At 47.7% G+C, this 12,182-nt stretch overlaps 1 protein-coding gene across 3 annotated transcripts in view; it reads left to right on the top strand.

Moving 5' to 3' along the window:
- Nucleotides 1–4,066, top strand: part of Acsm1 (acyl-CoA synthetase medium chain family member 1) — a 43,356-nt gene extending 39,290 nt beyond the window's left edge. For 2 of the 3 annotated variants that reach the window (XM_063226574.1, XM_003478171.4), the window contains 3 exons: nucleotides 1,466–1,565; nucleotides 2,484–2,603; nucleotides 3,739–4,066. In XM_063226574.1, coding sequence (XP_063082644.1) covers nucleotides 1,466–1,565; nucleotides 2,484–2,603; nucleotides 3,739–3,825 — 307 coding nt within the window. In that variant the 3' untranslated portion in view covers nucleotides 3,826–4,066. The remainder of the gene's footprint in view (nucleotides 1–1,465; nucleotides 1,566–2,483; nucleotides 2,604–3,738) is intronic. The other variant, XR_010039859.1, reaches the window with a different exon arrangement.
- The last annotated feature ends 8,116 nt before the right edge of the window (nucleotides 4,067–12,182 follow it).

Raw genomic sequence — 12,182 nt, 5'->3', positions numbered from 1 at the left:
TAGCAGGAAGATGAAGTGCTACCCCCCTCACACTGAGGAAACTTGTCACTAGCCGGTGAAGATGTGGCCTGAAGTCTCAAAGGCAATTCAGGCAGGAGTCTAGACTGGAAGCCAGGAGGCCTGGCTCTGACCCTAGACCCCTACAAGATTTTTTCTTAAAGCATTTTTCTTGAATATTTCAGAAAAATTGAGATTGCCTTAATTCATTTTTAATTTGTATGTAATGATTTATACATATTTATGGGATACACTGATACATCTGTACGTAACGTAATGAACAAGTTAGGGTCATGTGCACATTCATGGCCTCCAACATTTATCATTGCTTTGGATTGAGAACACTCAAAAACCTCTCTTCCAGCTATTTTGGAGTATGTAATACATTATTATGATTTATAATCACTCTGCTATGAAATAGAACAACAGAACTTATTCCTTCTAGCTACTTGTAAATTTCTAAAATCTCTCTCTCTCTCTGATCATGCATATGGTGAATATTTAAATTTTATAATATATTGCAGTGAAAGACACACTGCCAGTAACCTCCTCACTCCAAACTCATATCCCAGTGTCCTGGCCACTTTCTGAAGCACTTACGGAAGCCTTTTATCATATGTCTTTACAAGACATGATTTAAAAAAAAAATACAATGAATGCTGCTTCCAAGTACCATCCAACTAAAGGCAGGCTTACAGAAACGTGCCAGCACGTCCTTGTCCAGATCTGGTGCTGTGCAATTTCTGGCCCTTCCCCAAAGCAACATGACCATGAAAAATCAGGAATATCGATAGATTCAGGATATGGAGGCAGCCTCAACAGTGCAGCGGAAGACAGAAGAGAGAACTTCCAGAGCCAGTTCAGAAGGCGGCAAGAACAATGGGACAAGAGCATTAAAGCCCAGGAGGGGGGACTCAGGGCAATGTGCTTTGACTATAATTGTTTTTAATTTAAACATTCACCATATTTCTCTATCACACCCCATAGGTACTGAAAATTTGCTGATAGCAGATTCAAAATGTTCACCACACTGACAAGCGCTTTTTATAGCCCCTCAGTGCTATCTACATGGGGCCAGGGTTCTTTCATTTGTTAGACTGTGATCATCATTTCACCATCTCTATGTATGTACTAAGAGACAAAGCAAAGCATGGGGCATCGTGGGGGATAGGATGCTGTTTGTCTGAGGGCTCTCCAGAGCTCTAGATCTGGTGCAAGGAGCTGCCTGGATCAAGGACCCGAGCTCTGGGGGACACATACCTGTCCCCTCCCTCAGCAGGGACAGTCCAAAGAGAAGTCCAGGAGCAACCAAGCTGGGGACTGGGCAACCTGAAAGTCCAAGCCTTCACTTTTGGGGCCCAAAGTACAAGCAAGTCACAGGTCACTGGCCGTTCAGGACAGTACAGGCTTGGGGCTCTGCCCATCATCCTTGGCTCTTGGCCCAGAGTAAGCTGGGTTGATCCTGCAGGTACCGCATTGGGCCTATGGAGGTGGAGAACGCCTTGGCAGAGCATCCGGCCGTGGCCGAGTCGGCTGTGGTGAGCAGCCCGGATCCGACGCGAGGGGAGGTGAGGACGAGGGCCTCGTGGAGTTTGGCTGTGCGGGGGCTCAGAAAAGCCCACACGGGACACTTCCAGCTCAACACAGCCTTGGACCTAAAAGGGAGGAAGGACGGGCATGCACTTACAGGTGGTTACCACCAGGTGGCACTGTGGCGCCACCTGAGTTCTGGAAAGGCGATGGTGAAGCCTCGTATATGGTGAGCACTTAGTACGCGCCAAACCACCCAAGCCTCACAAAACTCAATAACCTAAGGGTTCCTATTATACTCAGTAAGTAAAGAAAGAGGCGTTCAGCCACAGCTACGCGGTGGACCCAGAACAGAACTGTAAACAATGTGGCCCCAGAGCACACATTCACTGCTACAAGTGCTAATCATACACCTTCTGTGTACAAAGACTTGTGTGACTGAGGTTACAAAATAAAGTAAAAATAATTATGAGCAATTGTTTAAGCCTTCTGGATGCCAGATACAGAACTGCATACACAATAAATGTGACCACGATGCGAATAGTAATGATGGTGGGTTTGAGAGCCGTTTAAACGGGCCGGAGGCTTTATGTGCACCATCTCATGGAATCTGCAGAAAGCCTTTGAGGAGTGCACCCCGCTTCGCAGAGAAGAAGTTTAAGGTGAAGTTTCTGGACACAGTGACGCTTGCCTGTATTGTCAGCACTCGGGGAGGCTGAGGCAGAAATATGAAAGTTCCAGGCAGTCTAGCCAACTCAGTGACTGAGCAAGACGTGACTCTGATGAAAATGGACCAGGGATGCAGCTCAGTGTGAGGGATCTGGGTTCGATCCCAAGTGTGGGATCGAGTCATTTTCCAACGCATGGTATGGACTAGGGAGGACAGATGCAAACCTCGGCTTCTGCTTTCCCAGAGTTTCTATACAGTAGAGTTTGTGTTTGTTTCTGTCCTGCAGGTGGTGAAAGCGTTTATTGTTCTGAACCCACCGTTCCAGTCCCATGACCAAGACCAGCTCATCAAGGAGCTACAGCAGCACGTGAAGTCAGTGACAGCACCATACAAGTACCCGCGGAAGGTGAGCATGGGCGGGTGACTGCGTGCTGCCTCCTCTGAGCACTTCCTGGTGCTCAGTGGTGCCTTCCTTGCCTGGGACTGTGGAGGGGACACTTAGTCGACCAATCATTTTTTCCTTTTCGAAAGAAGCTGTCTGCCAGGTGTGGTGGCACATACCTGTAATCTCAGCACTCGGGAGGCTGAGGCAGGAGGATCCCAAGTTTGAGTCCGGTCTGGGTAATTTAGTGAGTTAGCAAAAGTGTTCTAAAATAAAATGGGAGAGGCTGCAGTTGTAGCTCAGTGTGAAGGTCCTAATTTCAATAGCCATTGAAGAGAGACAGAGAGAAAAGAAGAGGGGAGACAGAGAGGTTTAAAATAAGTCAGTATTTTCTTTTGTCAAAAAGACAATTTTGTCAGTATTTTCTTTTGCAATCTGAACATTCACAACCAATGCGGACATATTATGAGACTGCCTGACTGACATTTACTGAGAACTTACTATGTGCACCAGGCCCTGAATTCAGTTCTCCATGTGCACTGATACTTTCTTTAGTACTGCAACGTAAAGCTGTATAGCTGCCCAATTTTACAAAGACAAGCCCGAGGTTCAGACTCCAGGTCAACTGCCTGAGGCTGCCTGGGTCAGAGACTGAGCTGGAACTCAGGGCCAGGTGTGTCCCACAGCAGAGTCTGTGTTCTGACACTAGGCGAGGCAGCCTCCCCAGTGGAACACACCATGCTGGGAGCATCAGATGTGACAGTGGGGAGCACATCGCTCCAAGCACTGCGGGTCTGTCCTGAGGGAGGATTCTTCCTTGCCCATGCTGTACGCCACCATGGCTCTTTGGGGGCCTTTGTTCCACATCCCCTCATCCTGGGACTGGGATGTAAGAACACCACTACAGAAACACCTTCCAGGTGCTATAAGGGCTGAAGCAGAGGGTGGCCAGTCCCAGGGGCTCTAAACACTCCTGCCTAGAGGGACGTGCTTCATTGCCATTCATATTTCTTCGATCAAAGCAAATCACATGGCCACATCTGACTCCAGGGGTCAGGACGAGGACCCCAGAAAGGTCACCAGTGGAGTCAGCCTGAATGGGAGGGGGCCCGGGAATAGCAGGCCTATGTCAGGATGGACTTGCTGTCTCCTCAACCAGGTGGAATTTGTCCCAGAGCTGCCCAAAACCATCACTGGCAAGATCAAACGGCAAGAACTTCGGAGAAGGGAGTTTGGCCAGCAGTAATCAGCAATCAAACCAGGACCGTCCACCCCTGACTATGGGCAAATTCCTGGCACCCTCCATTTCCTCGATATGCAGGAGACATGAAGAGATTGACTTGGAAGGGGCCTCGGGAGAGCTGTGGTCCAACATGCTCCCCTATTTAAGTTTAGTACTGCCTTCTCTGAAGTCCTGTTCTTTTAGAGGGCTCAGGCAAGCTCTTAGATTGGGGTTTCAGGTAATAAAGTCCTAATGGCCTCAGTCACCATGGCCTGGTGTTGTGCATCTGCTGTGTGAACAAGATTGTGCTAACTGCCTTCCCTCTGTAATAATCCCTAACCCCCAGTCAGAGAGACCTGGGTCCAGATTCCTTTTGGGGCACCAGCATCCGAGGGAATCCAAGCATTGTTTCTGTATCCGGGACATAGAGGTCTGAAAAGGGTTCTCTGTGTGACTCCAGGTTCCTCCTGGCCCCTGAGGCAGTGATGACGAACATCTGGCAGATGTGCTATTTTGTTTTTCTTTTAAGAAAAAAAGCCATCAATGTATAAGTTTTTGTTTTGTTTTGCTTTTCTTTTTCCCTAACTAAAATCCCAGTATTTGGGTTGAATTGCAGTGTTGGCACTTTAGATAGCTAAGTGGGTTTGGGGCTGCAGCCTGGGCACTCCGTCTCTAAAAGGTTCTCCGTTGCTGTCCCACAGGCTCATCCTACAGGAGGGTGAAGCCACAGGGGTTGTACAAGGAGGCCATCTCTGGCCTGGTGACTATACTTTCCTGCAAAACCACCTCCTCCCTCCACTCTTCAATGGGTCCTCCACTTTTTCGTTGCAAAATATGCTACTGCTGTGCTCAAGTCCAGTCTCAGTCTCTGGGGACTAAGGAGCCCTACAAAGATCTCTCCCCCTTCCTAGGGATGTAGGAACGCCAAACCCAGACTTTCCACAGACACCTACAAATGCATTCCTTCCCAGGAACCCAGAAGCTCTGCCAGCCAACTCTTCCCGGAGGATCTTACTCATTCTTCTAGGACCCAGCACTGCCCGGGCCAGGCCTCTCTCCAGACAAGCACCCTTTCTCACCTTAACTCTTTCCAGGGACCCAGAGCCCCCCGGTCCTGGCCTGAGGTTGATCACCACTCCATGTCTTTGGGACCTGAAATCTGACTGCCAGGGAGACTGGGGGCTGAGAGAGGCAGGGACAGGAGGATCCTTGCCTGGTGTGGGAGAAGAACATTTTGTCCCCTTCTCACCTACCACTGAAGAAATCACATGAGCATCTGCCTGATTCTGGTGTGCAGAAATACAGTCATCTCAACCACAGAGACAACCAGGTACAGACAGGACTGCCCCAGCCTCCCCTGGAAATCAGGTGCCCAAGTGTCTGGACAAGGTGAACACACAACATAGATCCACCACACACACACATACAACCCAGGAACACCGAGACAGTCCTAAGCAAATTAACACATACATACACACACACACACACACACACACACACACACACACATATACACACACAGAAGCACAGACTGACAGACAGAAACAGAGAAAGGAACGTGAACACACAGGCACACAAATGCAATTAGAACACCAGAAGGCCCCCAAATACACACGACTAACACACACCAAGATACTATACACAGACACTCCCCCAGAGACACACACTCTCATTACACTGACACACACAAGTTTGCCCTATCTGCACACTTATTCGAGAACATCTGCCCAGATACTTGCAAAGACACTCAGAAATCCCCCCGAGATGGCTGCACCTAGATGCACCACACCTCCACACTGCATTCACAGATCCAAAAACTCAGCCACAGAAGCGTGCAAGGACAGATTTGCAAACCAAATACACACACACACACACAAGACCTGCTTTTCTTCACGTTCATCGAAGAGTACCCTTTACTTCTAGATTCCTAACCAAGCAACGGGCATCTACCACTTGCCTGATATTCTGAGGGTTATTCTTAGGCCTGGCCAGGGTTGGGTGGCCCTTGTGGCAGGGAGCTCTCAGAGTAGGAGGTGTTGCCTTGGGCTTAGCTGATACAGGGACCAAGGAGAGTGTTGTGCCTCCCAGGGCTCTGCCTAGACAATGCGGTCAGGAATATTTGGTGCTACTATTGTCATCACCATGGCAATGAGCAATGTCAGGAGGAGGAAGGGACTGGGAGTTCGGTCACCTGGCTCAGCCTAGTCTCTGAGCAGCAAGCACCCACAGAGCTGGGCTGGAACCAGGGCCTCCCCAGCTCCATTCCTGCCACAGGTTCCCTGGCAGTCCCAAATCCCTCTGACACTTTCTCTGCTGGGGTACATCTCCTTTCCGGGCACCCTGAACCTGCTTCCCCATGTATGTGAGGAACATGGGTTGGTGCCTCGTGGACCCAGATAGTGCTACCCACAGAGTGAAATGCTTGGCACAGGCAAGGACAGGAAGGACCAGTGTTATCACTGCTGCTGCCTGAAATGTCTGTGGACATTCCAAGGTGTCAGTCTAGAAGAAAGACAGACCCCGGATGCAGTGATGTCCACAAACCACCAGAATACTGCTTTCTTGGATTCCCATGACAGCCCTGACACAACAGAGGACACTCTCAGGTGGGCAAGAAAACCACCCTGTCTCACACAACCAGAAAGCAGCAGTGCTGGTCTCTAAGCTAACATGCCCAGACCTGCCAAGGGCTCTGGGTGGGACCTCCAGAGGGCCATCAAGAGCTCCCTCAGCAGGAGGGTGACACTGCCTTCAAAGAACTTCTAAGTTGCAGGAAGATCTCTCCTGCCTGAGGCCCCAAACTCTGTTCACTTTTCTTCCTCTCTGGCTGCATGCCAAACTGCAGCCCAACAAAGCCATCCACCATTGTGGCTAGACGGTGCTTTCTGAGACCAACAGTCTCTGGACAAGGCCAGGCGGGGAGCGGAGTACAACACACGACTGTCCCTACTGCCTCTTCTTGCTTTTGATCCTGCTCTTGCTGTTTAATCAGTGCCCTATAAACCAGTAGCCTGGCACAGGGCATTGGAAACTTGCACGGTGCTTCAGAAGACAAGTGGTCTACTGCTTTGTAGTGAGCCCTCACCAACTCAGCCACCCCTAAGCTGCACGCGTCCCTGCCATTCTTTGGTCTGTCCCCCTTCCTCGCCATTCAGAGGGAGATATGCTTATGTGTCTCAGGGAAATTCACCAAACAGCCCCAGAGGATGGGAGTCAGGGACAGATACTGTCCTACCTGTCCTAGCCAAGTTAGTGAGGCATTAGGGTCAAAGAAAATTCTCCAGCCCAGATGTGTGAGCTGAACTTTCCAGAGCAGAAGGGAAATGGTGAAAAAAAGGGGGAGCCCACTAGGCAGCAGAACCCCTCAAGACAAAGGCCAGGATGCATAAGAAAAGCTGGCAGGACTGAGGATACTTGATTACTAGGAGGGAAGCTGGAGAGCTGGCAGGGTTGGCCCAGACTGCCATCTTGTGGGCAGTCATGGCATAAAGATCCAAACTAGAAAAAAAAATGTTCTCTTCAGTTTCAGCCAGATGGAATATTCTCTGACAATGAAGACTGGTGCTTAAATGAGAGAGAATTTGGAGAATGACTATTGCTTCAGAAAACACAAAATAGGGGGAGGAAGCAGCTGGTCCTGTCCCCTCATGCACTCTAGCATCCACCAGAAGACACTGCCCACAAGTAACCAGCTTGATGGTAGGGAGGCAGCCGCCAGCCCTGCCCCTGTGTGCACTCCACCAGCCCTCTGTACGCTTCCGTACCACGTACCCTGCGTGGCTGGGAAAAAGAGCAGCCGGCCCAGCACCAGTGCACCCAGTGGCCACCACTGATACCCATAGCCAGCACTGGCCAGGAGACCCCAACAGCCACACTCTGGAGAAACTAGCCAGTGCAGGAAGTGCATGGAAACCCACAGCCCACTTGTTTGGAAGAACCCAAGAAAATGTCAGGAAGAAGAAGCAGAAGACAGTCGCTGGACTCCAACCCAAGCAGAGCAAAGCCAGGAGATGAAAACATGGAAGACATGGGGGGTCGCACATCTGAAGTTTCTGAAGTGATGGCAACAGAAGTAAAGAACCAATTTAATGAGGCTATAAAAGAAATTAGAACAAAAATATTATCTCAGGTAAAAGAAGAAATGAAAACAGTAAAAGAATTGCTAAGCATCTCTAAAGAAGACATAGATTTAAAAAATGGAGGAGCATAGGAAAATGAGGGAAACCTTGAATGAACATTATAAGAGAGATTTAGAATGAATGAAACAGATTCAAAGAGATATCCTGGACATTAGAAACTCCACTGAAAGTTGGCAAAACTGCTTGAAAGAAACTGGAGATAGGCTTTCAGAACTTGAAGACAGATGGGAAGCTTGTGATCGTGTAAAGAAAGTTCTCTTAAAAATAACAAGGAGCCAGGAAATAACAATTCAACAACTGCAAGATGATGCAAAGCAAAATAACTTCAGGATAATAGGTGTGAGTGAAAAATCAAGGATCAATACAACTGATATTAAAATCCCACTTACAGAAGTAATAGCAGAAATCTTCATAAACATGGGAATAGGATGTGATATACATATAGATGAGGCATATAGAACTCCAGCTGGCCATAAGCAAAATAAATCTGTACCCAGATATATAATAATCAAGATCCCAGAAATTCAACATAAGAACAGAATATTAAAAGCTGTTAGGGGAAAAAAATAGATCATATATAAAGTAAAACCCATCGGAATCATGGCAGACATCTCAACACAAACCATCAAGTCAAGAAAAGCTTGGAGTGAAGTATTTCAAGTTCTGAAAGAAAACAACTTTCAATCAGGATTGATGTGTCCTGAAAAACTACCTTTCAAAACTGACGGAGAAACAAAACACTTCCATGACAAAGAACAACTCAAGGAATTCACGACCACCAAACCAACCCTACAAAGAATACTGAAATACATTCTAGAAAAAGATTTTTTAAAAAAGCCCACAATTCCAGGAAGAGCGGCAGAGTAGAATCACCAAGCAGGGCAGACAACTGAACAGGCAGCCAATGGCAGGAAAATAGCATGGCAGAGCACGTTGGCCATAACAATTAATGTAGAGGGCTTAATTTCACCAATAAAAAGAAACACAAGCAGCGTGGATCAGGGGACATGATCCATCAATATGGATCTTGATATTCAACTCAAAAGGAAATTCAGACACTAAAAGTCAAAGGAGAGAAAATGTTCTATGTGGCAGGGAGCCAGAAAAAAGGTAAGCGTAGCTTGCACATCAACTGCAGAACGGATAAGAAAGATACGGCATTTCTATACAATCGAAAGCTACTCAGCTATAACAAAAGATAACCTTGAGGCTCTCGTAGGTAAATGCATACAAGTTGAGATCATGATCATGGGTAAAATGTTTCAGAGTCATGTTGGTGAACATTGTGTTGTCTCCCTCGTGTAAAACACTGAAGGAGATAGTGGAATCCAACAGGCACAATAGACGCTGTGAAGTTGAAAGGGGAGGAGGTGTCTAGAGGGGGAAGGTAGTGGCCGTTGTTAAACTATATTCTATATTGTGTTTTGAAACCCTGTATTGTTTTCATTGTTTTATTCTTTTTTGTTTTGTTTTGTTCAATTTTATTCTGCCTGATGGTGTCAGAAGCTATTGTGAAGACAGCAAGAGGCATCATGGTAGCCATGGTTGGCTTCCTTTTATCTTGTTTTGAAATCTTGTATCACGTTCATTGTTTTGGTTTGATTGTCTTTTCTGTTTTATTTCTTCCAGTTTTATTGTCTTCAAATTAAAAATGACCAAAAAAATCCCACAAAATATGGAGAACAGTACAAAATTTTTTCTCAAGTTACATGTGGTGGAGAACACATGTACTCCCAGCTGCTAGGAGGCCAAGACAGAAGGAGTACAAGTTACAGAGCAGCCTGGGCAACCAAGTGACTTAGACAGACCCTGTGCAAAGTCAAAAGGGCTGGGATGTAGCCCAGGGTTGGAGAGCTCCTGGGGCATTAGAACTACTGAGGCTACACCAACAGTTTCCTGAGTCAAAGGTCGCTTACTACGGCTTCCTCAAAACCTCGGAGAGTAGACTGGAGAGGGGTTCAGACTGGAATCTGTTTCCTATGCAGACCTCCACGTTCCCGAGAAGCCTTTGGCTTCACATGTGTGTGAGCTGAGCCTCCCAATTATAAAATGCATTATTGGGGAACAAAGCAAACAGTGGAGCTCACATAAGAAACTTTGCTCCAAACAGCAAAGGTAGATAGTTGGCAACAGTGAGAGAGACCTTTTACAAATAAAAAGAAACTTAATGGACCCCACAAGACAAAGAATAGGAGGTGCAAGAGAGGCTGGCAGGCCTGGGGCTGCTGGTTGTTCACAAGTGTGGGAGGCTGCAGAGGTGGCCCAAGCCGCCACCTTGTGGGCAGTCATGGCATAAAGATCAAACCAGAGAGCAGATGTGCTCTTCAGTTTCAGTCAGATGGAAGAGAACAGTCTCTGATGATAAAGATTATGAAACCATAGATAGGAGAGAAAGAGAAAGATGGGGGATAAAATGAGAGTGAATCTGCCTGTGGTAGCACACACCTGTATTCCGAGCCCTGGGGAGGCAGAGGCAGGAGGATTGCTGTGAGTTGGGCCAGCCTGGGCTACACAGTAAGACTCTGTCTCAAAAAGCCAGAAAGAAAGACAGAACTAATTTGGAGAATGACTACTAGTAGAAAAAAAACACAAAATAACAGAAACAACAAAAAAGTCTTTCTGATGAAGTTACATTTAGTGGTACACATCTATACTCCCAGCCACCCAGGAGGCCAAGGCAGAAAGATTGCATATTACAGGACTTTCTTGGGAAATCTAGCCAAACCCTGTCTCAAAAGAAAAAGAGCTAGGAATGTAGTGCAGTGGTACAGTGCAAGCCCCAGTACACAGCAGAGAAAAACTTTCATGTTGACAGAGTAACTTGTATGCATTATCACCCACAATATTTGCTGACCCTCGGCGACAGGATTCTTCTCCTGTCATACAGGCTGGCAGTTGGGTCTTGCTTTGAAATATGGAGTAGGGTAGAGGTCTATGTCACTTTTTCGTGTAAACGTTCACAGCTGCCAATGGTTGTGCCATCTTTCACTCTGCCACAGGACTGCTGATGTCCCCAGTGCAGGCAAAGCCATTAGCCAGCATTCCTGGGTGACAGGAGGGGAGATCCAGGCCCAGGCGTGGTGGCTTACTCTTGTGATCCCAAGAGTCAGGAGGCTGAGGTAGGAGGATAGCTGTGAGTTCGAGACAGAGCTGGGCTCTGTCTATTGGTCTGTCTGTCTGTCATGGTATCTCCATCTTTCCTACCTAATTAGCTCTTCTTCTCTCTCAAGCTCTGTCTCCAGAGCTGTAGCCACTGGGCTACAAAGTGAGTTCAAGGCCAGCCTGAACTGCATAGCAAGACTCTGCCTCAAAAAGATTTAAAAAAAAGAGAGACCCAGATGTTTGTGCCCTGATTGTCCTGAATATAATTCAGTTTCTGGTTTGTGTCACAGCGATGCTCAATGCCATAGGTAAAAATGCAACACCCAGAGCAGTAAGGGCAATGCTCCAGGTCCCCTTTGTACAGAGCAGAGAAGTCCCTCTCCAAGAAGTCACCCCCTTCAGTGACACATCCACACCTTGGACCCACAAGGGACTGGTATTTTGCAATGCAGTGAGCCTGCCCTAGGTTCTGAGGCCCCTCTGCTTCCACAGCCCCAGCAGCAGGGCCCTTCACAGAGATGCCCCGCCCCTGGCCCATCGTCACCCAGCTTCCAGCCCTTACCTCTCACCTTCCCTCCTGTTTCTCCTCCCTCCCCACTTCTCTGTCCTCTCCTCTGTTCTCCGTCCTCTGCCTCCTCCTTGCCTTCTTCTCTCTTTCTTTCTCTCTCCTTTGACTTTCTCTGAACCTCTTACCGCCCCTCCCTTCAACTTCCAGTTTCTCTTTGTCTCTCCCTGTTTTGCTTAATCCCATCCATTCATCTGTCTATTGGTCTATCTGTCTGTCTGTCATGGTATCTCCATCTGCCTAATTAGCTCTTCTTCTCTTGCGAGCTCTGTCTCCATCAGCTCTTTCCACAGCTCTCCCTATCTCCCTCCACCTCTTGCTGTGCACTTTTTCTGTCTTCCTGTCTCTCCTTTCTCCTCTCTCTCTCTCTCTCTCTCTCTCTCTCTCTCTCTCTCTCTCTCTCTCTTCTCTCTCTCTCTCTCTCTCTCTCTCTCTCTCTCTCTCTCTCTCTCTCTCTCCTTACATTTCTTTTTTCTCCCTCACTCCCACATCTATCTGCCCCTCTCCTCATTCCGGACCAAAGCCTTTCATTTTGTAGCTGGAACTTAACCAAGGATCACCTAGGAAGGAGACCC

Source organism: Cavia porcellus, unplaced genomic scaffold, assembly GCF_034190915.1.
Source record: "Cavia porcellus strain 051 isolate PalLab524CR breed Dunkin Hartley unplaced genomic scaffold, mCavPor4.1 scaffold_16, whole genome shotgun sequence".
Taxonomy (NCBI): Eukaryota; Metazoa; Chordata; class Mammalia; order Rodentia; family Caviidae; genus Cavia; species Cavia porcellus.
This window is presented reverse-complemented; position numbering and strand designations above follow the sequence as displayed.